This window comes from Alligator mississippiensis, chromosome 3 (assembly GCF_030867095.1).
Source record: "Alligator mississippiensis isolate rAllMis1 chromosome 3, rAllMis1, whole genome shotgun sequence".
In the NCBI taxonomy this organism is placed as follows: Eukaryota; Metazoa; Chordata; order Crocodylia; family Alligatoridae; genus Alligator; species Alligator mississippiensis.
Genome location: NC_081826.1, coordinates 157,798,828 through 157,826,777, shown reverse-complemented (window position 1 = coordinate 157,826,777; position 27,950 = coordinate 157,798,828). Strand labels below are relative to the sequence as shown.

The 27,950-nt window shown below is 44.7% G+C and overlaps 1 protein-coding gene and 1 long non-coding RNA gene across 2 annotated transcripts; one reads left to right on the top strand and one right to left on the bottom strand.

The window, feature by feature from the left end:
• The first annotated feature begins 3,095 nt into the window (after positions 1-3,095).
• Positions 3,096-27,950, top strand: LOC109283911 (uncharacterized). Its single transcript, XR_002091228.2, has 3 exons — positions 3,096-3,176; positions 3,792-3,842; positions 24,299-27,950. It is a non-coding gene; the product is annotated as an uncharacterized LOC109283911 (long non-coding RNA).
• Positions 6,058-14,390, bottom strand: LOC109283910 (E3 ubiquitin-protein ligase TRIM32). Its single transcript, XM_019490644.2, has 4 exons — positions 14,245-14,390; positions 11,104-11,172; positions 7,559-8,098; positions 6,058-6,895 (listed from the first exon to the last, which is right to left on the bottom strand). Exons 1-4 carry the CDS (start codon positions 14,317-14,319, stop codon positions 6,548-6,550), a joined length of 1,032 nt encoding a protein of 343 aa, XP_019346189.1. The 5' UTR covers positions 14,320-14,390; the 3' UTR covers positions 6,058-6,547.

The window sequence follows — 27,950 nt, the reverse complement described above, 5'->3', positions numbered from 1 at the left end:
AGTACTTTTTGCATCAGATAGAAATGCTTACGTGTAATACCTGTAGATGCCGTTTTCTGATGAAAACAGTAAACTTGATGTTAAGGTGTCATAATGAATCAGGTAAAATCTTTAGCAATAAATCTAATCTAGCTGCTCCCAAAGTGGAAGTGATATATTTCAAGTGTCTGGCATTGCATTAACAAAAATTGAAAGTATCCAGAGGCAAAATTATAGAAAGAGATTTGGTTTCTGAAGCCAGCCTGTAGCTTGTGGACTTCCCTCCCATTTTCATTCTTTTCTCTATAAAGGGAGGGAGAAGCAGGGAGAAAGTTTAGATTTGACTGTTACATAAATAACTCTTGAACACAATCCAGCACTAGATAGGGTATCAAGTTCTCTTTGTGATCTAACTGGAGGTGGTGATGCATAAAGCAAGGTAACATTCTGTACCAAAGAGGTTAACAGTCCCTCCCTGGGACTAATTAATAGTGAATCTGCTGAGTTTGCCTAAACCTAGAGAAAGTTACTGATGATTTTAACTCCCTGGCAGCTGTGCAAGGTCAACATCTTCCCCTTAACTGAGCCAAACATTTCCATTTTAAAATAATGGTTTCCATACTGTCCATCCCTTTTTCTGTTGAGTGCTGTACTTGACTCTTCCCACATTGGGCTTTGGGGGAGATTTTCAAAAGCACAACTGGCAGTCAGACAGCAAACACCCGCTGGAAATCAAGGGGAAACTCTCCCATTGTTTTTCCAGGTGATATTGTTCAGATTCAGGGGGGGTATAGAGTTCTCCTATTCGGTGTAATATGTCAACTTTATTTTTTAAATAAATTTTAACAATAAAAAATACTCCTTCATGTACCAAGGATAGTTCTCTGGGAGCTAGTGACCATAAACCACAATTCGGATTTATACCTCAAACTACCACTGGATTCAGTGAGAATGCATGGTGTATATAGATTAGAGCAGTTTAAGAGTCCACAGTGTATTCACCCTGCATGTGTCTGTGCAAGTCCAAGCAAATGGAACACTGATCTCAGACATCTTTTGAATTATGCCAGCCTATCTGTGTTCATAACATCTTCAAACCAATCTGTATTATACATGATCACCTTCTCTGTGGTAGTGATGGGATTACCTACAGGAATGGGTGAGAGCTGTTCTATTACCACAGTGAGATCCGTATTGATGCTCTTTGTATCACCAGGATGAACATATGCTATGCTAATGAGGCATATTTTTTTCCTTAATTGATGACAGACCTAGTAGACAATGGATGGATGCAATGCAAACTTGCCTGGTATTTCCAATTTGTATAAAAAGATGGGCAAGTGCCATAATAACTGAAGTACTGCTGTGAGCAGTAGGGTCTGCATCTTGCAGGCTTGAGTGAGTTCTGTAACTGCTTTATGAGAACAGTGCCTCAGAACATATTGCCACCCAATTCAACAAGACCCCAACTGCTGCAGATTTGAAGAGATCAGCTGCCTGAGCCCATTAGAGAGATTACACACCTACTGCAACTCTGAATGAGCATATAAATTAAGGGGAGAATATAAATCATCTCAGATGAGAAGGTAGGTAGGTGTTTTTCCAAAATGGCTTTTAAAAATGCTTGGGTCTGATTCTGCATGGTACTGCACTTGAGATTTTAATTTTCATCAGCCTAAGTGGGTGTGAAATGCTGCTAGATCAGAATGTTAGTTTTGTATCTGTTTGCACTCAGCTTGCAAATAAATGATAGGGGTTGCGGCTGTTACAGTTAAGGCAGCAGAGCCCTCTAGTGCAGATGCAATGTATACTCCTGAAAGGAGTTTTTCTTCCCTCACTTACACCAACTCCCTGAATTGTGGAAGCAGAGTATGTCCACAGGGTGGGGGGTTCTGAATTAACCACCGGAAGCGACGTTTTCCTGCTGTCAGCAGCATTTTGGCATATAAAATAAGCCCATTGGTATTCAGCTAAGAAGAAAGGGCCGAGATTCAGACAGATTATTGATCCTCGTCTTCCTTCAAGAGACCTATAATTTAAAAGCTTGATAGCTTTGTTTGTTTCTAGTTTGCTTCCCCCCCCCCCCGAACATCACAAGAATATAACAATTGTAAAGGAAGAAACATGCTAAAGAAAAGATTCTAGCATGTGTCTAATCTTTCAAGTTGAGTCCTTAAGGCTCATTAATACTGAACTCATGTAATTATTTTAGTTATAATTATTTTAGTGATAGGTTAGTTATAATAATTATAATGATTTTAGTTGTTTTCAAATGGAATAGATGCTTAAATTATTATGGTAAAATAGTTTTATTCCAGGCTTCTGCCTTAAATTAATTATTCTTGAAACCGCACTATCTAAGGACAACTGACCAATGACATTTAATTATTAAAAGATTTTAATAATGCTCTGAGCTCGTTCTATAACCACTTTGTGCTCAGGGTCCTTTCATTATCAAGGGCACCAAATTACTTGAGGTGTATCAAATGTTATTTTAAAAGTTTAATAATGAGTTGTTCCTTTTAGCTAGCCCCAGACCAGATGGAAAGCTGCATATGCATTTTATCACACCTTCCACAAAATCAGACTGGGCATGGGAACACTTTAAGCAAAATTCATACATGGTTTGTAAAGTGCTGAAAGGTCTTTGTTAGAAAGCAAACTGAAGAGTGTAAGGAGATATATAGCAAGGGCTTAAAGGGTAGATTTCTTAATATTTGTTAGCTCACACATGGTAAAAACAAACTTTTTGCCGATGGAAAAAAACTTCTTATTGGACACTGAAGTAGCCAGATTCCAAACAAAAACCAGTAGTGTAACTAAGGTGGGTGAGTGGGGCACCAACCTAGGGCACTGACTATGAGGGGCCATCAGAATCTCCCCTGGGAGTCTTGACCATGGCAGGGGCAGCTCTGTGCTGTCTAGCTATTGGAGCCAGGCAATGTAGCCCCACACCTAGCAATACATCTGTTGGGGGGAGGGACACGTGGAAAGAGCAGAATGATGCTTCCTCCCCTCTACAGTTTTTGGCACATCAGATGCAATCCTGTGCCCTGCAGCATATCTGGGGTGGGAGGAGCAAACGAGTCTCCCAGGAAGCTAGTGCTATAGAGCTACTGCTGCCCAAGTAGACGCTGTATACAGCAGCAGCAGTAAGAGCAGAATTAGCTGTCTTCAGTGTGCAGAGAGCCCAGCAGGTAAGACTTCCCTTCCCCTCACTGCTCTACAGTGGTTAGCAAACTCCCCATGTCCAACCACCCCAGGTGCTGAATGAGCTCTCTGTGTCTGACACAAAACAAACAACTGCTTCCCTTCTCTAATCCTCTCTTCTGGCCTTTTGGTCCATCTTTGCTGCCAGTTCAAATTAGGTTATGTAGCCCAGTGCACCCTGTCTTTTATAAACAAAATCCTTAAACTGGTTCTGGTATGTGCTTTAAGGCTTGTTTTCCCAGATGAGGATATGGATTAGAGCTCATTTTTTGTTTTAAATTAGACTCTAACGTGTCTCCTTAACAGTAAAAATGCAGGTGAAGCCCAGGTAGCAGTGTGTTATGGGGATGGAGTCCCTCCCTGCCTCATTCAGGAGCTTGCCTGCCAGGCCTTTATTGGGAAAGAGTTAAAAAATTAATCCCAAACGAAGAATACCAGGTGCTCTCAAGGTGTTTAATTTAAACAGCTGCTCCATTTATTTTCTAGTGTTTCCTCCCAGACTACAAACAGCTCGGATAGCAGTTCAACATAAATCAGAACAGTCTTTGGGTAAGTGGTGGCTAAGAGTTAACTCACTCTGTCTTTCTCTCTCTTTCTTCCAGGGCAACTGAGTCCCACAGCCCCAACCTTCCTCATCACAGCTGACTGCTGCAGTAAGTAGAAAACCCTGGTCTGACCACTGGAATGAGGTCTGCTCCATTGTGGTCAGTTTGGTTCTGTGTCCTCTTTGCCAGTCTTTCTCTCGACAACCCCCTGGTCAGAATCTGTTTCTCTCTCCTCTGTTGCCCTCTGGGGCAGTTTGCTCTTCTTGGTCGTCTCTTTTTATCTGCAGTGTCTTCCACCTCCACAATGATCTTCTTGATTCCTTCCCAGCGTGGGATTCCCTGCAGCTGGCTCTACTTAACTAAAATCCTTCAGCTGCCATTCCGCCCCTGTCCTCGGACAGCCATGGCTGTCCACGCCTAAGTAACAGGGTTTACCGACACCCTGTTACCCAGTCCTTGAATTTTGGTAATCCTCCAATGCCATCCCATAACTCCCCAGGACTGTATTTTCTGGCTTTTCTATGTATTCACTTCCCACTTTTCTGCTGTGCACCAGAAATTACCTGCCAGGTTGTATATAATCCTTCAGTCCACTTGACCTACTCCTTTTAGACCTTGCTTATCACAGCTTAGTCAAACTATGCTGGAAAGAAGATATAGGAACCGCAAGCAGGCTGGAGGATTACACCAAGCATCTGGTTGCCCTTTGATTTAAATTCAGCTGAGGGTATGATTTGGGGGAGATGCACCCAAAATCATTTTTTTTAGGAGATTATGTCTGAGAGTCTGCCAGAAGATGGAATTGAGCCAATATCTCCCCAGTGCTGGAACTCAATGAAAATCCTCAAAGCTGTGTAGTGAAAATTAAAGGTGCCAGCATCAAAACTGGTAGCCCCCTGCCTACTTGCGTCTGCTGTGAGGAGTCCTGCTCAGAGTACAGAACCCACTTTCACGCAGAACAGGCTTTGATCAGGGATAATCTGTTTTCCAGACCAGAAACCACAGGAGTAGAGATGGCCCATATAGACATCACAGGAGAGGGAGCAGAATTCTTGGAACACATCCTAGAGGAGACCCTATAGCCAGGGAGCCTGGGGATTTCACCTGTGCCATGTAGTGAGGATCTGCTTGAATATAATCCAAAGGAACAATCTGGAGAGTTATCAGCAGCAGGACCAGGACCACAGTTATTTTTGTTACTGGCATGGGGGAATTTCTGGATAAGTGGGCAGGTTATTGGGTTATGGCCCATTCAGTTATTGTTATGGAAGTGATTACATATGCTAGAATTACTTTCGCTTTGGTTGAGACCTGCAGCTATGCTATTTCCCTGGCCCACCTTCCTTCAACTCTCCTTCCCTCTCTAAGCCAGATTCCAAGCCTACCAATATTGCTGCCTTACCAATAATGGTTTCAAGTGACTCTCCCAAGTCATGGTATTTGCCAGAATCATGCTCAGATGCCTGGTGTGGTCTTCTACCCGGCTGTCAGCATGCTGGGATGGCATTTCTAGTGCTGTGAGGCTGAGCTATAGCAAAGAGTATGCATATAGAGCCTGGCTCCCATCGGTGATTTACTTTAGCTGTGTTTCAGATGGTTAATGGGGAAGAAAGGAGTCAAAGCTGACTGGCCGAGCAGCAAGAGTAGCTATTTTTCCATATACTGCTTTTTTTATAACTCTGTCACACTGGCATAGCATCCTGCATTTCTACTGGTACAACTGTAATAGACAGCCTGAATTACAAGTCCTACTTTTTAAAAGAAAATGTCCCTGGGCCAAAGGCAGTGCTTTGTTTCCTCAGGCTCTCAAGGGGAAGGCAGTTTTGTTGTTAGAAAGTTCCCACATGCATAATTTAGCATTCTAATAATGGTTGCCCGGTTTTTTCATCGCTCCTAACTGGTTCTGGATAATTTTTCATAGGGAAGATATTGAAGATAGTGAGGTTCCTAAACATGGTAACCTTCCACACACACTCCTATAGCAATAGAAATCCAATGGGAGAACTTGACCAAATCAGATGGCTAGGAGTTACATAGATATATACAAAAATGTGCAAAACTACAGTGTCTAGCGATATCTAAGTGACTCTCATTGCATCTCAGTTGCAGTAAAAGAATAAGAAGCAGCCCTGATTAGATTCTAGCTTCCTTCTCAATTCAACTTCCAGATGAAGGTGGACTATCTGCAGGAGAGTCTAGATAACATCCCAGCACATCTGGAAAGCTTAAAAATAGGAAACTAATTAGGATTAGAAAAATGACTTTACTTGATCATTTTAATGAGCTATTCAAACATCAGTATTTAGTAAATGCACCTACCAGATATGTGTGAGCTCTCACAATATATTTATCAAGGAAAAAAATCTGCAAGTATTTGTGGAGATCCCCATGCCACTGTATAATGATTGTAAACACTGGATTTTCAAAAGCAATCATTTAATTCTTTTAATAAACCATCTCTAAAATTTGGGAATTTGTTATAACAATTTATTCTTATCTAGGACTTTACATCTTCAGCACTTGAAACCTGACCCTGACCTATGTTTTAATTAAATACTAGGGAAATGAGTTTTGTCAGACCAGTGTTATAGGTGAAGGAACTGTGAGGTGATGAAGGGACTTGCCCAAGATCAGGCACAAAGTCAGTAGAAGAAATGGGATTAGAATGATCTGAGACTGTATTGCCTGTGTCTTGGAGTCTGGAATAGACATTATTCAAAACTTTCTGAACCAAGATTTTTACAGCTCTTGTTTTATCTACAACATACAAATCAAATATTTCTATTTGGGCAAGTTCAATGTCAAAGGTACTCTCATTTATACCTATACAGTTTTACACTGTGGTGATAGCAGTCAGCAACAGCCAAGAGCCCATCTTTTGTTACTGAAAGCCCACAAGGGCCTTCTAAATTTTCATTTACTACCAAAGCAACCAGGGATGCATCAGGATTAAACATCACTATGTAGTTTTGTCCTCTATCTGCTACAAATAAATTCTCATCAGAATCAACACAGACTCCAGAGGGGTTTACAAAGGTGATCCTGTTTTCATAGCTTGGTCCAATGGTCTTCTTCTGAATTCTATCTTTGTTCACGACCTTGAGACAGGAGCCTTGTTTTTTTCCAAAAAGCTGCCCTTTGGTAACCAGCATCTCTTCTCTCTGACAAGGAAGGAGGGAAAAAAAGATAGTTTCCTAGTTAGCACTAATCAGATTTCAAAGGGTTTGACTTTATTGCTGACGTTAAATAACTCAGAAAGCCACTCAAGGGTTTGCATGCTAACAGTATAGCTGAGCTACAAAGAAAAGTTATCAACACCACCAGAAAAGGAGTATTATTTGAGGTATAACTAAACTAATTTTGAGTGTGATGGCTGCCTGTGAGTAAATCGTACTCGGTTCACTATGCTTCACTCATGCTTTTCCTACCCAGGCACCCTTTCAAACTGTCAGTTTTGCTGATAAAACACTGGACTTAGATTGGGAGAACTAGGTTCAACACTTGTGTGACCAGATACATAAAACTGGTAGAGTGTTTGCAGGTTGTGACATAGAAACCACCAAGACTGAATATGTACTTCCTGCTCTTGCAAATTGTTTAAGAAAGCTCTGTTCCTTACACTTCTACCTGTTTGTTGCACAAACTGTTAACTCACAAACAGTAATTATTAAGACTTATTACCCATTTTAAATTGTAAGGTTTTGAGAGCAGGAACTGTGCCCTTCCTACGTTTGGAAAGCATCTAACACGTTTTGGGCACTTCCCCGACTTAAATATTTATAATGCTGTTAGTAGTTTGTGATTTGGGATGTTCTGCACTGTACCTTATTGACTGCAATGTGCTCTGGTCTATGGAACCCATCCATCACATACATCCTCGTGATAGCACTCATTCTCAAGTCGATTCTAATGATGTGAATTTTTCCCAAATCTGTCCAGTCAGTTATTGCAATATCATTGGACTTCAGGATTGCCATCCCATAGGAGTGATTCCAGTCCATGTCTGGAGATTTCAGCTGATGGATCATCTCACCATCTCTAGAGAAGACCTTGATAGCTTTGGATCCATCTGTCACAAGCAACAATCCATCTTGTATACATACTATATCTCCCAGACCTTTTACTGTCCCAGATCCATAGGAAAATCTATGTTTATAGAGACCTTCAGAGCAGAAGAGCTGAATCTGTTCATTTCCACTGTCTTTTACAGCCAGATCTCCATCCAGAGTCATGGTCACACTGGTTGGCCAAATGAATTTGCCAGGGTCTGTGCCAAAGCCTCCCAGTTCTTTAACTAGACAGTTATAATACAACTTTTGGATCCCAGAGAGCTTCCAGCCTTTGTTGAATTCAAACAAGGCCACCTAAAGAAAGGAAGGAAATGAGCCTATGACAATCACTTTACAGGGTTTCTTCTCCAGAAGAAGTGCAGTGTTGCTTTTAAAAGTTTAAATAATATAAGTTCGGAGCAGATCTTGTGGGAGATGCATGCAAAACAGCTTTATTCTTTGATTCATTTTCTTTTCAACTGCGTGTTTGAATACAGTGTTCATGGCAGTGGCACACTGGTAATAACACAATAGTAACTTGTATCAGACTTGAGGACAGACATATAGTGTATTTCTTACATACGTACTTTGGGAGGTGGGGGGGCTTTAATTAGAGCAGCAATCAGAGATTAATTTCTACCTAAAGTGCCCAGACCATTACATGTATCAGTGTCCCCGTGCTGAAAAATGGTAGCGGGGGCTCTTTAACTAAAGCTCATTGAATGCTGGAGGCTGCTGGAGCGTGGTAATTACCACGCTCCAGCAGACTTGATTAATCAAGTCTGCTCCAATGTGCTGTAATGCGCATCGGAGCAGCCTCTAAGTACGTGAGCTGCCAAGCAGCCAATATACACACATCCTAACGTACAGCATCCCAATGTTATCAAATTTCTGAGTCCCTCTTGAACAAAGGCTGCTGGTCAATGTCATAGAACAGGGATGCTCGGCCTCCCAATGACAAGGTTCTGGGAGGCATGGGTCTGTGGGGAGCCCTATGGGGTCTGGCTCTGCACGCTAGATCTTGTATGAAGGGCAGAGCATGGCCCAATCCTGGCGCACAGAGCCCAGCCAAGGCGACTGGAGTCCAAGGGCACCAATCCCAGTGTGCAGGTAGAGATGGCCTGGGTTCCCAGGTCACTCATCCTAGCACGTGAGGCCAAGCAGTGGTGGTAGGGTCTGAATCCAGATGTGTGGACCCAATCCCGAGGTGTGGGGTCTAATCTAGCCCTCAGCCTGGCCCTGTACCTCTCATTTGGCTGCTAGGCCGAACAATTGAGCACCAGTGACATAATATATGGTAGTTTGGTGTTGTAGATAGATGGGCACAGGAATAAGACCATAGTACTCATTTTTACTGAGGTCATAGCCACCTTTTATACAAAGACTATCTGGTACAAAAGGAGTCTGCATGTTCTCAGCTGGTAGTTGTGGTAACATGTCCACTTAAGTGCTTATAGTGGCTGGGTACTGAGCTCTTTGGCAAAACTGGCCCTTTTTTTAAATAGAGTAGTAGAGCATTAGCAAGGGCATTGCAAGGGTTGATAGCAATGCAAGTAAATACTAATTTATAAAGCAGAAAAAAACAAAGCTTTTTCAATAATCCCTCACAATATAGATACAACTGATCAGTGGTAGACCTAGCTCTGAGGTTTATTAATTAAATGTTGCCTGACTGTAAGAGATTTCAACCATTTAAGTCATAATAAAAAATACATTTGACTGCTATCTCTTCCTGACACTCCTCAATCCCTGGTCTTTTTTGAGCAAACCAAACAAGACCACCCATGCACATCTGTATCCTTTATGAGGCCTCAGCTCAGCCATGCCCATGCTTGGCAAGAAGGATGTGCGGAGTCCCACTGATTTAATTGAATGGCACCTAATACCAATGGTATTACACCTATGACAGAAACAGTGTGTTGAGGACCACATCAAGGATCTGGAGCCACCCACCTCACATGGAAACACATGCCCAAGTTGCAATACAACCCACTGATCCCAGATTGGCCTTGTCAGCCATCTTCGGACCCACAGATAAGGCAATAATGGAAGACAATCATCCTTGACTGCAAGAGATTGCTGCTGATGATAATGGTTAAAATTAAGCCTAAAAATGCCTTGCAAATTTTACCTCACCTATAGACTGGAATTTCTCTGGAATCCAAAGGGTTATTCACAATTACATATGCAAAGCTTTTGGGTTCCAGTTCAACAAAGTACTTAAACATGTGCCTAACTAAGGTATGTGCTGTATTGAATCCAGTGGCAAGTAAGCATTTCATAACCAGGATTTAGAGGTGCCAAAAAAAGATCTCGTCTAATGCTGCAAGGAGAGGAGACCCCAGGAGGTCTTATATTTTACTTTTGACATTGCCATTGATCTTTCTCTGTGGTCTCCCTCAAGCCATTTAACATCTCTGCTGCAGCATTTTAACCTGCAAAATAAGCAATATAATAGGGGTCTACCCAACTCAAGGAGGCAGCCACCCAATTTCACCAGCAGATTGCAGGGGTGTTTGAGAGCTTATTGTGACTGGGGCCTCCCCATGCCTCTGACTGGCTGAGTGGCCCTGGTGGTCCTGCCCCCTGCTGCTGATTGGTGGAGAGGCTGTCCATTGCATAGCCCCACCCCTCACTGCTGATTGGCTGAGGGCTGTCTGTCATGTGGCCCCACCCCTCACCAGTAATTGGAGAGGGGCAGGGCCCCACCAGGTAGCCCTCTCAGCCAAACAGCAGTGAGGAGTGGGGGCAGCAGCCATCTTGCCTGCTCCCCTTATGCAGCCTCCCTATGCTCTTTCCTTGGGTGGGCTGCCAGCTAGGATGGCCGCTGACTCCCACTGGGAAGGCAGCATTTTATTTTTAGTAAGTTTTTTTTCCTGTGGATTTCAGGGAGATCATGGAGCTCACCCGATTTTGTGATTTCCACAAAATCCATGCAGTCATGATTTAGGTAGGTCCCTAAATACAGGGCTTACCTACACTGCTGGTAGGCTATTCATTAGTGCCTGTAGGGCTGTTTGTTGAAGGAATACACTAAGTAGTGTAGTTAACTGTCGACTCTTGAAACCAGGCTTGCATACTTGTGGTATGGCCTTCAAAATGCCAATGGTCACTGGGGATTCCAGGTGCTAATCTTCTCCCTGCTTTACAGCATCCATTTAATTCCAAAGCAATGAATACACATGTACAGTTTTGAAGGTACCTGAAATTTCCAAACCCGAGAGCAAGACCCAAAACAGACTGATGTCAATGGGAGTCTTTCTATTGTAAATGGTTTGCCTTTGGCCCTCAGCTTCCCACCCTAGGCTCAGATACTCTACCTGTTCATCATCCAGCTCCTTCAGAAAATAGGAGTCTAACATGTTCTTCTTCAAACAAGCTGCTCCTCTCTAGAAAAGTAAGGCAAAGAAGAAAACAGAATGTTTTACTCACTCATTACCAATGTCAAAATCTACTCTCAATGGAGAGCTTTGCCTTTGACTTAATTTAGACTGGGATTTACTCTTAAGGCAATGAGAGTGATTTTATGGAGGGTTTCATGGGAGCTGCGGATGTTTAGCAGAAATCTGAAGCCTTGGCTCAGAGCAGAAAGTGAAAGGCAGGTAATGATCTGCTCCCTGAAAGAGGCAATCTTCTTGGGTGGCATACATAGCTTTGACAGCAGCCCCAAAATACCCAAGGATCTGGCTCACTCTGCTTTTCCTGAAATGATCTTTCTTTCTGTGGCACCTGACTTCATGTTAAACATCAAACTCAGTACAAGGCACTCAGAATCTCCCATGAGACTACACACTACGGGTTTTGAGGACACTGCATCCTCAGCTTTGGGCCCCATTTTGGAGCCAGTCCTGAATGCCTTCTGTGCCTGGAACTCATGCTGAAGGCAGTGCAAGTTCTTGGGGCTGTACACCTAGGGTATTTATGACAACAATAATATTTTTCACATAGGGCCAGTGGTACTTGAGTGCATAGTTCTATTGAAGGCACTGAGATTACTCATGCAAGTAACTACTCACTAGTGGTCACAGTGTGGACTACTAAGTAGTTCATATCCCCACAACTTGATCTGTTGGCTACGGTGAATAAAAATAAACGTGAATAAACATCAGATGAGGCTATGTCATGGGTCAGCAAACTTTTCTTGCCACAGGCTGGATTGACCCAGTTTGGATCAGAGGTGGGCTGGTGTGCAGCGGATGGGAGCTAGCAGTGCCATAGCAAGAGCGGAGGGGATTGGGGGTGGTGAATGGAGTGACTGCCCCAGGTGACAAAGTGAAGAGGTGCACTGCCCAGGCAGGGTGGAGCATGGGACAGAGCCACAAGTGGCTCATTTGTGGGGGCACAGGGACATGGGGAGGTTGACTCCTCCTGCTGCGTGTATTCCCCAGAAAACATGGCGGGGCATGTGCCCCCCCTCATATCTGTGGACGGGGTGAGGGCAGGCTGCTGCTGCAGTCTTTACCCCGGGTGCCAAACTTCATTGCTACAGCACTGGGAGCTAGCACCCAGCTGCCATCACCACCCAGGAACTGCACAGGGAAATGCCCACTGCCCTTTTTCCCTGCAACACTGTGGGGAGACTGTCCACAGCTGGCGTTCAGGGGAAAGTGACTGTGGCAGGGGAAGGTGACTGCTGCTGAAGCCCTCTGCTATTGAAGGAAGAAGTACCAGCTGTGGACACTTCCTATGTTGCTGTGGGGAAAAGCGGCAGTGGCGGGTACGTCCCTGATTCAGTCACTGGGAAAAATGGCGGCAGCGGTGGCTGGGTCCTGGTACCCATCTTCTCTGTGTCAGCCCACCTCTGACTGAACTGGATTAATTTGGCTCCTGAAGCCCTAAGTTAACAGGCTGAATCAAATAGCTCCACAGGCCATAGGTTGCAAGCCCCAATAGAAGAAGCTGGGAGGAACCCTTATAATATAGTTATCTATTACTTCCTGTAGTCAGAGATTCTTGTGACTCTTCCCCAAGACGGTTCCTCTTCAAGGCTTGCAACAGGCTTCTGAAATTAGGTAGGGCAAGAGCCACTGGGCAACATAAATGCCTTTTCTTTTTCCCCGCTTTTAAATTGGGGTTTTGAGTCAGGGTTAAAGAGCAGGAGTTTAATAAATGCATGTTGTAGGCCTGGGTCTACTCCTTGATATGCATGTCAGGACACACATCAGCGTCAATGGAAAGAGATGCTGGAACTTACACAGTACTAAAAGAAACTTAGAAATGTAGGTACATGACCACCTGCTGCATTTCCTACAGCACCCTTGCCTCATTCAGTGCATAAGATGGATAAGAGAACCCCATTAAGTTTGCATAAGCAATTATGAACCTCACATTTCCTAACTCTCAGGGACTTGACTTTGCAACCCACATAATATTGCTCTAATGTATTTTTAAAAAAATATGATATAAGGTCTGCTTTTAAAACAACTCTCCACTAGCAGTATTGCCTTCCCTATTGTTTACTATTGCCTGTTCCCTTTTCCTTTTCTTTTATATGTTGTTTTTAATTAAATTATTTTATTTAAGTTGAAAATACCTTCTGCAGGCATTGTGTCTTCTAATACTTCTGTCAAGGACCACACATGCAAATGCCATTATGAAAGGTAGGGATCAGCAAGGTAATCCTCCTCAGTGTTTGGAGGAGGATTTTCAAATGCACTTACAAGAACTAGGAGCAGAAGATATGTTGCTCTTTTCAAAAACAACTCTTTATATACTTTGGAAAATTTCATCCCTAAATGTCAAGTCCTATTGAGCTCCGTTGGACTATTCATGTGCTCAAAGATCAGCATGTGCTCAAGTGCTTTGCTGAATTTGTGTCTCTGTAATTAGCACTTTGCAGAACTGTGGAATTTCATGAAAAGCTTCATTTCATTGAGTGAAAAGTATAATTTGCCTCTGAAAAACATGCAGTCTTCTGAAGTGCTGCAAGTTTTTTGCAGTGAAACGAGATGTTGCCAGCAAGGACCCATTTCACAGATCCCATCACACACAAACATTTTGCAAAAACAGGACCAGATTTGAATTGGCAGTAAAATGCAATCACATGCTGAGACTTTGTGCGTTGGAAATGTAATTACTTCAAAACATCTATTGACAGTGTCTTCCCTTGCTCTAAACGGGTAATAATGACAGTGCCCATAGGCTGGAGAACTTGCTGAACATTTTGTTCTGTCTTTAGTTAACATTTAAATGTGCATACATATTATTTACTTTTCCTCGGAGGAAATATGCCACGATGAAAAACAAATGACTTTTCATCAGGTTTCATTTTAGTGCTAGGATACTGGACAATCAGTTTTATTCTTTCCTTTTTCCTATGCATTTCCTCTTGTAAAAGACATTTTGAATCAGACACAAGCCCACTGGATTCAGTTTCTTGCCCCATATTTTTTTCAGTGCTACATAAGAAAGTCTGTTTTATAAAAAACAATCTCTATAATAGAGAAAACCACTATACTTACCAGCACCTGGCCACAGCGTCCTCCAAACTGTATATCGACTGCAGTTACTATGGTACTATACCCGGGGGAGTACATCTCTCGACTGCTGCTCTCCAGGAGGACACTAATACCTTCAGCTCAGATCCCTTTTTTGCTTCAGCTTTCACTTCTGCTCTCTGCAAAGGAAACTCTATCACATTGTTTATTAAAACTATCCAGGGGATTGTGCCATAGAAACAGAAGTAGCAGCTACTGCCACCATCGTCAATACTGATTCATTTATATTGAATTAACATCTTCTGTCCATGGCCATTTAAAAATGAAATATGCTGAATTTTCTCCACTTCACTATGCATCCCTCACTTCTAGCTGATTTGTGCTCCTGGTTCAGAAAGTATCACTGGGCAGATAAAAGTCTGCAGGAGAAATTTCAAGAGCCCAGTCCCTGTGAGCCCTGGAGTAGACTTTGAAATTGGGGAAGGCCGTAAGAGTTTGAGAACTTTGTAGTCAGCCAACCCCCAAAACTTGAGCTGGGATATTCTATTGATGTTGGCCTCAGTCTCTTTCCATTGACGCTGATGTGTGTCCTGACATTCATATCAGGGAGCAGACCCAGGCCTACAACATGCACTTATTAAACTCCTGCTCTTTAACCCTGACTCAAAACCCCAATTTAAAAGCTAGGAAAAATTATGTGAAATGCAGTTTTCTATGCTGAAAATCAGACATTGGGCTGCTAGGCATTTGAAGTGCCCAAGGGGCTGTTATTATGTTCTAGACAAACAGAAGGAATAGATAGGAAAGAAATCCACATAAGTAAGGGACCAGCCTTCCATATGATTCAGGATGCCCTGTGAAAGTGATATGGATTTGAAAAAGGTGCGGGCAATTATTTTGGCTGAAGGGCCACTTAATGAGTTTGGTGAGCTATTGAGGACCACACATAAAACCCTTCAGAAAATATCATATCAACAAATTATAGATTAAAAAACAATCATATACTAAAACTCAAGCACCTACTATAACATCTTTTAATTTTATTCAAAAAAATAATTTTTTTTTGAGTAGTGTAATAGAAGCTATTGCATAATTGCTCAAAATAAAGTCTTACTAATATATTGTATGCTTGTGGGGGAGTGGGAGGGGATTGTAGGATGGGGTGGGGGGTATGCATGTGTATGTGGGAGTCTGCCTGGGCACTAGGTCCCTAGGAGGGAGGGAGGGGAGGACAGGGGATGCATGCAGCAAAGCTCACCTGGGGGGGTGTGGTGCAGGTGCGGTCCATGGTTATCCCGGTGGCGCTCTGTATGGAGCTCAGCTTCATCTACTCCTGCCAAAGGCGGCCCATGCCATGCTCCCACCTGAGCGTGCCAGCACCTGCTAGTGCGCACAGCTTCCTGGCGGGGCTGCTTCTGGTGCAGCTGCACCTACCTGGGTACTGCTTGGCTCCCCCTGCCTCCAGCGGATCCTCCTCCTCTTCCTCCTCTCCCTGTTGTACTGCTCTGGGCAGAGGGAAGCTTCATCTGGGCAGCCCCTGGCCCAGTGCATGGGGTTTCAACTCTAGCTTCTGGCCACCTTCAAACCAGTCGGTCACCTGCAGGTAGCTGCTCGTTGCACTGGGTGGGCCATGTGGAAGCTGCCCAGGAGCTGGAGATGAAACCCGACATGCTGAAGTTTCCCCCCCACTCAGAACCACACAGCAGGGGCAGGAAGAAGAGGAGGAGGAGCAGCTGATGGAGGTAGGGGGAGCCAAGCAGTACCTAACCAGCTGCAGCTGCACTGAGAGCAGCCCCACCACGAAGCTGTGCACCCTGGCCAGGGCTGGGGCCATGGCTATGGCCAGCAGACATGGGTAGGATCATGGTGCAGGCTGCCTCAGGCAGGGCCCGGCCCCAAGCTGAGTGCTGTGGGGGCAGCCGTGGACTGGATCCAACTTGGTGGCAGGCCGGATCTGGCCCACAGGCCATATTTTGTCCCCCTCTCTCTCTAATCAGAAGGCTCCACTTGCAGTTGCATACATACATAAACATCTTTGGGAAGGCATGGATCAGAGTTGGGGGTTAGTCTGGCACCCTATTTAGCTGGAAGGTTTCGTGGATCTAGCTTTGAAAGGGAAGATAGAATATAGCCCTGGTATTTCAGCATGACATCAATTTCAGTAAAAATGAAGAAAGTGCAGTGTGATCCAGTTGGCTTGGAAGCTGTTATTCTACTATTTCAGTCTGTTCTGTAATGTAATGTCTTCTTTACTCCATTGCTCTATATAGAATGTCTGGCGCTGATCTACTGACTAACAGCTGTACCATACCTTAGCAGGTGTTGACATAGCAGTTACTTTGTGAGTGTGCGAGAGCTAACCCCTCATACTGGTTTGCAAGCATGCCTCTGCTTGTAAGTGAAGAATGGCAGGATCCAAAACCTGCTGAAATCTGTGAGCAGCTGCACCACAACATGTCCTCAGACATACAGTAACTTAGTTGGAAGGTTATCGTGTACTTCCAAGTGGCTGTGTTGGGAAAGTAAAAGAATATTATAAGAGAGAAAGGTCCTTGGCAGAGAAGGAATATGGTAAAGGAAATTGCAGAGTGCTGGGCATGATGATTCACTGTCATGCTTGGTAAATTCAGGACATACCCAGCACAGGCCAACTCCAGTTACAGCCTAAGGCAAGCAGTGGATCTGTGCCTATTCATCAGTGACAGGTATCCAGGTTGTAGCAGTATTGGTCTAGAGGAAAAGGCAATCAGGAGTTGTAGTAGAGATGATATCGTTTATTAGACCAACAAGACTTTTGCAATTTTTTTTTTCATTGGTCTAATAAATGATATCATCTCTACTACGAGTCCTGATTGCCTTATTCATCAGTGATATTCTTATCAGATCCTCAAAAATGCCTCCTCTGTTAGGAGATTCTGGTAGTACTAAAGCCCTGATAACTCTGCCTGGCAAAGCCACACCACAATTGCCTATTGGATTTCAAGGGCAGAACGGACCCTTATAATCATTCAGAACAGGTAATTTCACACAGTGGTTTGTGCCTCAAGCCCATCATTTCTGTCTTGTATCACCTCTCAGTTCTGTGCTGTGGAAGGTGGGAACCAAGAGGACTTTGAGGAGTATTTGGGCATGACCCCCAAATCTCTGCAGTAAGTGGATTAAAAATTAGCACCAATAAGGGAAGCCCAAACTTGCACTGGATATTTGCATAGCACAGCCATGTTTGGGCATTATTAAGATCATTTCATGCCTGGTACTTCTTCCTGCTTTTTGTGTGCAAAGTAATTTTCCTCTCCCTTGCCTACTCATTGTGGGTGGAGCACTGCATTGTCACTCTGCAGCACCAAAAGCACATGCATGTCACTTGTTCGTTCCAGGGTTCCACAGTCCTCTAGAACAGGAGCCTATGTGACTTTCTTGACTGCTTACTCAAGGGGAGGTGCAGTTCATGACTTTTTACCAGCCTCTCTACCTGAGCACAATGGTAGCATTCCTTTTGTGTACCTGAAATAGGAGCTGTCCTCACACAAGGAGAGGAGGCCAATTTTGTCAGTACAGCTGCATGGTCAACTATGAGATTAAAATTGTACACATCAAAGCACAAAAGGCCCACATCACTCCCATTCTGCTATTCCACAAAGCACATGCTTGCTGTCTAATAGCTACCACAGTAAGTGGTAGTCAATAATCTTCATGCCAAAGCATGTTTTAATGTTTCTCTAGTCCTTTTTGAACAGTGAATCAGCTGGGATAGAGTTGGGGAAAGGCTTAAAAAGATTATCTACAAACCCCAGCAAAACCTTTGCAATTCCTTCATGACATCTGTAGCATCTACCAAGGGTCACCGTCTTTCCTGTCTCCTGTAGCAGAATGTCTGATTCATTCCAGGTGGCTGAATGGAGTGCCACTCCGTATTTTTAGATGTATTTCTCTGTAAACGTTGAGCAAGGGTAACTTACTGGAACAATGTGGAGTAACCTGGAAAGTGCCAGGAACAGCCTGCTTGCCCTGCCCCATGCTCCTTTGACCCTACCTTTTGTGTTCAAGGCTCCTGCATTTCTCTCAGAAAGCCATTATTCTGTCCTTCTCTAATGACTCCTGTGAGGTCATCTTGCTACATCTGCCACAGAAATCTTAGCAGAGACACAGAAAATGCGTTGTTTCACTTGCCTGGGCATGAGTATATGGTCAAAGGATCACACACAATGTGCCTGCTCCATTTGTGCTGTGCCCTGATTGATATAATATAGCTGTCTTTGCTGCCATGCTGTTCACACACTAGTAGGCACCCCTGTGACAGTGCACAGGTTGTGCCCAGCACCATATTACACCTTTTGGAGGGGGTAGCATGCTCCCTAGTGCAGTCCTTTAATGTGGGAAACCTGTCCACAGTGTCCCTCTCTGGGGATAGGTATGTTTTCCCCTGAACCCAGATCGGTATCTTAAGCACCATATGGGAAATTCTGTGTGACTTCTGCACGTGTCCAGTGCCTGCTATGGTGGACATGGGGCCCCCAGGGAATATTCTCAGGAGTCTGCAGTAATTGTATGGATACAGTTTGTGACTGGTCACTGAGACAGTTCCTGTGCAGCTGTACTGGGTGGTTAGACTTTCAGATAGGAATGCACTGGCTTAGGTTATGTGAAAGATGCTGGGCAAAGAACAGGAAGGCAACACAGTGGCTCCTGACAAGCAGCCACCAAGAAACACTTGGGAGATAATCACAAGAAAATGGCTGAGCTATTAACAGTGAATATGACTTCCCAGCTTCAGCCTGAAGATTACCAAGCTAAGTGCACCTCTGGCCTACCAGTAACAAGCTAGCCTAGTTCAGGGCTGAATAGAGAAGACACAGTCCTGGTCCCCTTGACTACTTCAACAGACCTGAAATAGTACCTGTAGTAGTGACAACCAATGGTATCCAGTTACTGATCACCTGTCTCAGAGAAAAGTATCATTCATTAGGACCACAAGATTTTGGAGATAACAGCTCATACAACCTGTGCCTCTCTCAGGCTTAATATTCTCCTGAGGCCAGTGAAGGCACTGACTGCTTCAGAGCCTCCTGCAGGAGCTGTGTCTGTCTGCCAGGACAGTGTGGCCTTCCCAGAAACAGATAACTCACAATTCCCCTTTCCTTCCTTGCTGGAGAATATTCTTTGACCAGATCACAATCCTTTGGTATCTAGGATCTCTGCCTTGGCCCAATAGCTGTGTACCTGAGTGTAGATGGGGGCTTGGAAGATACTCTCAGCATTATAACTCAGCCACTGTCTCATAACTACCCTTCCACAGCAGTCACTGGGAAGCTACTTATCTAGAACCAGTGTTGCTTTCCTGGTTGTCTTTCTATCACTGAGCCAGTGTATTGCAAGACCAACACATTCATACCTGAATATTTAACAACTCAATATACAGAGATCATCATAGTGATGTGGTCACATAAAGTTATTACAGATCACCATTCTTAGAGAAGTCCATAGCAGCTAGTTGTCCACCTCTTTTCTTCTTCGGCTATCCCTCGTTATGAGGATGATGTCTGCCATGGGGAGAGGGGTTATTGGTGAGTTTTAAGACAGCTGAAGAGTCCAATCCATGCTCTGCAAGTTTTTCCACAGATATGACAGGTAGTGCCTTGGGGAGGCACAGCTGTTGGCCAGGATGTTGTGCACTTTCCTTCCTCCTCTGCCATTTCTCGGCTTCCTGAGCAAGACTGTTCTCTTCAAAGTGGGCTGTAGCTTGATGTATAGTCCAATGCCATTGAGACCTGTTACCAGCCAGCACTTCCCATTTCATAAGGTTGATGCCACCCTTCTTAAGGGATGCTTCCAGGGTGTCCTTGTAGTGCTTCCTCTGTCCTCCACAGGTCGTCTTACCATGACTGAGTTGAGAGAAGAGGACTTGCTTTGGGAGACATGTGTCAGCCATCTGCACACAGTAGCCACCCCAGTGGAGTTGATGTTTTATGATCTTTGCCTCAATGCTGGTTATGTTAGCTACAGAGAGGATGCTGGTAGTCGTCTTTCCATCTAAATGAGAAGGATCTTCCTGAGGCAATGCTGATGGAACCATTCCAGGCACTTAAAATGGCCTTCATGTGTCACCCACATCTCACACCTGTAGAGGAGCGTGGGGATAACCATTGCATTACAGACCATGATCTTAGTTTTCATCTGCAGATCTCAGTCAGCAAAGACATGGTGAAGCAGGCTTCCAAAGGATACACTGATACAGCGAATCCTATGTTCAATTTCTACATCAAGACTGACTCACTGGGAGAGGTGGCTGCCAGGGTATGGGAAATGCTTGACATTTTCTGGGGGGTCTCCACCAGTGGTAATTATCTGCAGAGCGTAGGGCCGGCTGATGGAGCACCTTGGTCTTCCCAATATTAAGGGAGAGTCCCAAGCTATGATAGGCACCTGAAAAAAGGTCAAGGATGGACTGCTGATTAGTTACAATGTGCGCAAGGATAACACAGTTGTCAGTGTACTGAAGGTCGGTGATGCAAGTCTTGGTAACTTTTGTTTTGCTGTGAAGGCACAGCAGGTTGAAAAGCTGACCGTCCTTTCAATAATCATCCCAAGTTTTGGGAGGAAAGCATTCATGGATGAGAATCAAAATTGCAGGGGTGGGGGTAGCTGCAGCAGGGGCAGGGAGCATGAGACTAGAGCTGGTGGGAGTGCAGAGCCCACACCCAGGGGGTGGAAGGAGTGCAGAGCTTGGGTGGGCAGGGTGTGGGTATGAGGGAGGGTGGGGCAGGGTGGAGAGCCTCCATGCACTCCCCACCCATGTGCACAGCCCCTGCTGCCAGCAGCAGCAGCAGCAGCAGCAGCAGCAGGAGCTGACAGGCCTGCAGGGCTCCCTATGGCTCATGTGAAGTTCCCGGCATTTGCGCACCGCTGGGGAAAGCCCCGCACAATGGAGCTGGCTGCCTTTCCTGCCTTGTGTAGTTGCCAGGACTCTGCTGGAAGTGGCAGGGAGTCCTGCCCCCTGCTTCCATGGTGGCAGGGAGTGGGGATGGCAACTGGCTTTGTTGTACAGGGCTTCCCCTGGTGGTGTGTGGAGCCCCGCGTGATAGAGGCAGGTTGGCCTGGCTGTGCTCCTTGCTGCCATGTGCAGCTCTGGCTGGAGCTGTGCACTACTGGGCAGCAGCACCTGTGCAGGCCGTGAGCACTTGGAGGGCCCATGCATACTGCTGGTGCTGCTACTGGAGGCTTTGCACCATGGGGACAAGTATTGGGGGATCCCCACACTTCTTCACCCTCCCTCACACCCCAGAAACCCCACACTATCACACCCTGTTCCCACAACCCCCCCCACATATACACACACCCCACAATATACCCTACACCCCCCCACACACACAGCCACACCCCCACACTCATCCACCCCAACCACATCCCCCATACTCCCCCACACACAATATGCAAGAGTAAGACATTATTTTGAGCTATTATGCAATCACCTCTATGTGCACTACACAAATTATGGAAAAATATTTTTTATAATAAAATTAAAATATGTTATAGTAGGTGTTTTACTTTTAGTGTATGATTTGCTTTTTTTCTGGTTCAGATGGCAACCCCCTCTGTCTCCCCCCCCCCGCGCGCACCCACAAGGAGTATTTCTGGTGGTAAGGGAAGGGACTTCTGTTGGCAAAGGTTAGGAGCAGAACTTCCAGTCCTAAGATGGTAACCCGGGGGTGGGGCATCTGTCATGGGGTGGGCTACACTTGTGGCCCTCGACAGCTCATCAAAACTCATTAAGCGGCCCTCCAGTTGAAATAATTGCCCACCTGGTTTAGGCTGATTCAGGCAGGTTATCTAAATGCCCTCTTGAGCTCACCCACAGATTTAGGTTCTGTGGTTCTATGCTGGATGCATGATCTTTTCTCATGGGCAAGGTCTGTCTGGGTTACAGAAAAGAGCACTAACATTTCCCTCCTATACTCTGCTCTTTGCACTTTACTTCACATCAGCCATACACCTGTGCAGCTTAAGCATTGACAATAGCCAGTTATCCATGTAAACCCTAACATACCACATTCCTTGGTCATAAATAAGGCATGTAGCAATGGATGTCTGGCACTGCTTGTATGTCAGTGAGGTATGTCAGTAGTTTGCTACTGTAAATGAGGCCTTTTCCAAGCAAGCACCACCAGTCTAAAATGTTTTATTAAAATGCGTGCCCCTCATCTGTCATGAGATTAGTTGCCTGGACTCAGGCAGTGGGTTGCAAAGATCTGTCTCAGTGTTGCTAAGAATTTTGATGTGCAGTGGTTGAATGAATCTCTTCCGAGACTACCCGTATAGCACAAGGGAAGAGTTGCTTTTATGTTTCGATGATAATTTAATACGATCTTTGGAATGACTAGGCTTCCTCCTGGAGTAGCATCATCATGGTCATTGGCAATCCCTTGATTTAATGATGTTTTCTACAACAACTCATTGATGGGCCTTGAGGTGACTTAAGAGTCCAATCTTTGAGCCACAGATCCATTCACAGAAGTTGTAGGTCTTTCTGCAAGGGAGAATAGGCTGTAGGCTGGGATTACTCTCCCTTTCCTTCCTCTGCTCTTTCTTCTTTGCTTCAAGGGCACAACACTTTACCTTGAAATGGGCTGACACCTGGTTGAGGTTACAACACCGCTGGAATCCAGTTGGCAGCCAGCTCATCCCAGCTCTTGATTCAGCATCTGTTTTCTTGAGGTTTGCTTTCACTGTTTCTGCATAGCATTTCCTCTGGCCACCATGAGATCTCAGGCTGTTTCTAAGCTGGGAGTAGATCATTTGTTTTGGGAGTCGAGAGTCTGGCATTTGCATGCAATGTCTAGTCCAGCGAAGTTTGTACTTGAGGATCACTGACTCAGTGAGTATAACACTGGTTTCAGCAAGAATGCTGGCATTTGTGCAATGATCTTCCCATTTAATGCAGAGGATTTCCTGGAACATAACCACCTAACTTACGATATATGTGCCCACTCCCCTGGAGATGTTTGAATTGGGGAAGTGGGCCTCAAACCTCCAGCCTCTTGGGGCAGGGGCAGGACATGGCTGTAAGAGGAGCTGTCAGGTGTCACTGCCAAGAGATAGGTTAACCCATCCTGCAGACACTGCTTAATTCAGGGCTTTGGATCATCTCTCACCATATAAAACGGCAGTGGCTGAAAAACCCCTCTTGCAGCAGCACCCTGCCCCTGCTCCACTCCATGTGGCTGAAGGCTTAATCCCTGTGCCACCCCCATTCCAAGGCCCTACGGTACAAACATTTCAGGTACATTTCTGGGGGACAGGGATTAGAGCTGCATGTGGGGGACAGCAGGAGGGGAAGGGGGCTTAGCTTGTGGCATGTCTTTGAAAAAAGGCTTGCCACCACTGCCCTGAAGAATTTCTGTTCTGCTCCAGAAGTATATGTAGAACAGAGATGAGCATCTAGCTTATGCAGTGGAGATGGTCTCAGTCATGGTGGAATAGTGGGGGACTGAGTTTCTTTCCCATAAATAGAGAGGTAAATGACTTCCTCCTCCTTCCTGCACTAGACGCATCTCTTCCTTCCAATGGTTTGCCTAGCCCTAAAATTGAGGCCATTTCCATTAATTATAAATATTTTCCTGTGATGACATAACTACTATCAATAGCATAAAAGCATTGGTGGCAACTCCATAACTAAGGTGAAGTTCTACTTTGCACTTACATCAGGGATATAGCCTCTTTATTTTATATAAAAAATAAGGTTCACTTTCCCCGAGATCAATGTATTCACTTACCATTAGCAAATACAATTGTGAGTAGATTCTTTATGTGTTAAAATCAGTTAAAAACTGGATCCTTTAAGAAATGTCATGCGTTTATCTTTTCTTTGTCTTAAGGAACTTAAAAACACAGACTAACACAGATGCTGCAAATTATCCATATGGTGAAATATTGTTCAGTAGCTACATTTAAAGAAACGAGATTGTAATTAAGCTATTAACAATGATAGTAGCTAATTGTTGTTTATACAGTGCTACTGCCAGGTAATAATTAAGTGAGGTCATTGTGATATCAGTAACAATTCATTCCTCTTCCTTTACAGCTAATTTACGTACAACAGCGCTATTATTGCAACGACTTTGTAGTACAAGGGAAACTGGACACATGTCCAGAATTCTCCTTGGTATACCACTGGGGCCAGCTGTGGCTGCTCTGACTTTCTGGGGCTACATACCGGCTTGGTCATCTCTGTAAGGCATCTGGTGGACTGTGCATGGAAGGAGCACTGTCAGAGAAATTAATGAAGGAGCACTGAAGAAGCCCTTTAAATACAAAGATATTGGGACTCAAGGAATGCACTATCTCTACTGTCCCTTCACATAGCCAGTTGTACTCACTTGCAAAAGGAGAGCAAGATTCACAAGTACATTTACGCTGCTATGCACTGTTCTGGCTATGTGAAGCAACTGTAAGCTTGGCTAAGCTGTCCTCTGGCTGCCTTTTGCCACTTGGAAGGACAGGCCAATTTGTCCTTAGAAATTAAAAATATAGAAATGTTTTAAGAGTGACACTGCATCCTTTCAGTTCAGAAGTATCACAAGCTAGCAGTCTTTTTGGACTTTTGTTCGGTGTTTGCATATGGAATTTGTAACAATTATTATTAAACAAAACAAAAAACTGCGGAAATTCCCAGACAAGAAATTACATTTTGAAGGAGTTAAAATTGTGTATACATACCAGGATAAAAAACATTGTAAAATTATTGTAACCACAAACAAAACAAGCATGATAAAACAGGATATTCAGCATTAAGGTTAAACTGAAAAGCAATCCAAACATACGCAAGTAAGAAATGGAAAGCCACTGCACATAAACTACCTTCACCATGAGCTGTGGTGATGCGCAAAAGAAAAACATGGGAAAAAAATCTTGTGTGTCTTTATATTCAGTCTAATCAGTCTAGAACCACAGACGCTAACATGCCTGAATCATAATTGTAGGCTATCACATGACATCACTACAGGGCATAGTTAGTTAAGACTATTTAAGTTCCTTAATTTTGCATTTCTTGCCTTAATATGTTTGGGTTTCCTTTGAGTGTAAACTTAATCTTAACTGTACTAGGGCTGTCATTCTTGATCTGGAGATACTTATAATATCACTGTAGTGTGTTTTTGGTTGTTTTTTAAAGATCAGTACCTCAGTCTTAGCTCCATTATGGCTTGGAAGCTATTGCCATGTCTAGCATCAACAACAGCATCAAGTCTGTCTTAAAGACATTTATTATCATAAAATGGTCACCTCCTACCAGAAGGCAGCTCTGTGTCTGGGGCAGCAGTGATGCACGGGGCAGTGCTGGCTGCTGCGGCACTGATAGTGGTAGCATGCATGGTCAGCTGCTTATTTTTGTGCCAGCCTATTTTTGTGCCCCTCCTCCAACAAATGCAACACCCAGGGCTAATGCTCCTGGTCACCCCCCCTGCCTGAGTTATACTACTACCTCCCACATTCAAGCACATTTCTTCCCCTTCCCCTCCCCCAGCTCTGCATTTGTATCTCTTAGAGAGGGGTCAGACTCCCAACAAAGCTGAAAGCTGAGCTTAAAGGAAGAAGGCCAGGGCTTAGCCAACTCTCCTAAGGAGTTGGCAACAATTTAGTGAATATGTTTGTCCCAATATATGAATATCAATTTGTTTTGTAAAGATCATTATAATGAAAATAGTCCCCATGACTTAGATCATCCATCAGTTGGCAGGGACTTGGCGCTGAACAGAGATACTATATCTGGGGTCATTGGGGCATCAGAGAGATACTAACAATTGAAAAGCGCTGTGGAAGTAGCATAGCTTTTTGGAGGCTGCTACTGTAAGAATTACTGACTTTTAATGACTCTCTGCCCCCAGCTGGGTTGGAACATGGACAATTTCCTGTGGAAAGAAAGGAAAGAGAAAAGTATTGGGCTTTTTTGAAGAGGATTTCTGATGACCGTCCACTGCTGGAACCAGAAGTCCCAGCTGGAAGAGTGGGACCAAGGATGGACCTGACCTCCCTGCAGGACTTAAAACCAACCTAGAGAATTTCAACAGTGGGCGAAATGAGAAGAAGGCAGGGGCAGGGCAGAGGTGCCTTCAAGAATGTGGTCTTGTGCCTGAATCTGCAACTCTCTTGGGCTGTCCAGAAAGAAAGTGTCTGTGTTTAAGCAGTTCTTTTGCAACCCTGATTTTACCTGTCATGAGTAAATTATAAATCTCTTAAATTTAAGAGTTAAATTATAAATCTCCCCCCAGCTGGATAGACTGTGTGGGCACATCCAGACAAGCGTGCACATGTGATGCCTCAGACCAGTCTATGGCACCACACACTGAACATGTTGCACATGCAGGCATTCGGTGCGCTGCTGATTTGCAGTGTGGTGTTTTTTTTTTAAAAACTGGGAGGTCCCAGTGTCAAAAAAACCCCATGCTATAAAAAAGCAGGGTGGTGCATGTGATGCCAGTGTGTGCGTCCAAAACTGGAGCCTGGCTGGCCAAAGCCACACTCCAGCTGCCAGCCAGGCTCCCTGCTGCCAGATTGCTGCAGCTGGAATCCCGGGATACCCCCAGGACCCCAGGCAAGGCTGCTGGAGCCAGGCCAGGTGCTGGCCCCAGACTCCCCTACCATACCCAGGGCAACTTACCATGCGCCAGAGTGCATGTACACAGGCATTCCCTGAGGACAAATAGCAGCAGCAAAACTATGTGCCCCTGCTACTTGTCCCCAGGGAAACTCAGGTGTGCACTTTTCTGGACATGCCCCATGAGGGCTAAGGCACTACTTTGCAGTGTTTAGACAGCTGCCCTGCAGGGTTTAACTATGAAGGAGGATGTTCATTATTGGGTCTACACCAGGGGAATGTATTCAGGAGACCCCATGTGTCAGTCACTGTGATTAGACACTGTCAGACACAGCTGAGTTCGAAAAGCTACTGGCATCCAAATATTGGGTCTGGTTATCACAGTAACTATCCACGAGAGGGGCTCAGTCAGGGCTAATACAGGCCCCAATTTCATTGCTGCACCAAGAAGCACTTCTCCCCCTCTCTTGCAATTCCCACTCTGTTCTAACTGTATGCAAATGCCATTCTAATATGAACTGTTTGGCTGTGTCCAGATGAGCATGGCCGTGCGGTATGTGGCACTGTAGATGCATCTGTGGCGCCAAACGCTGCACATTCATATGTTTTCCATGCTGTAAAGTAGCAGCATGGGCACAGTACTGGCCCCAGCCCCCCCCTACTCCACCCAGGGTAACCTGCTGTGTACCAGGGTGCGTGGCACAGGCATTCCCCAGGGACAAGTAGCAGTGGCACAAGGTGTGCTCCTGGTACTTGACCCCGGAGAAACAAACATCCATACTCATGTGAATGTGGCCTGTGAGGCCATCACTAGGACATCATGATTCTTGCCCAGTAGGGGCCTTGTAAATAAGGGTCAGCACTTTAAGTTAGACTGCAGACTGGACAGGGTGCCACAGTAGAGTGGGAAGCTTTGCTATATTATTGCAGGTTACTGTATACAGTATTCATGAAAGCAAGTGTCTAGGGGGACTGGCTGGCACTGGACATAGCACAACTTGTACTGGGCAAGCTTCCCCTGCAAAATCTCTCTTGGCATGCCTAAGCCCTGACCTGTAGTGCTTTGACAATTATAGTGACAGTTCTGAGCCAGCAACATTTATTGGTTTGTGGAAGAGGAAACAAAGATGTGATATCCTTG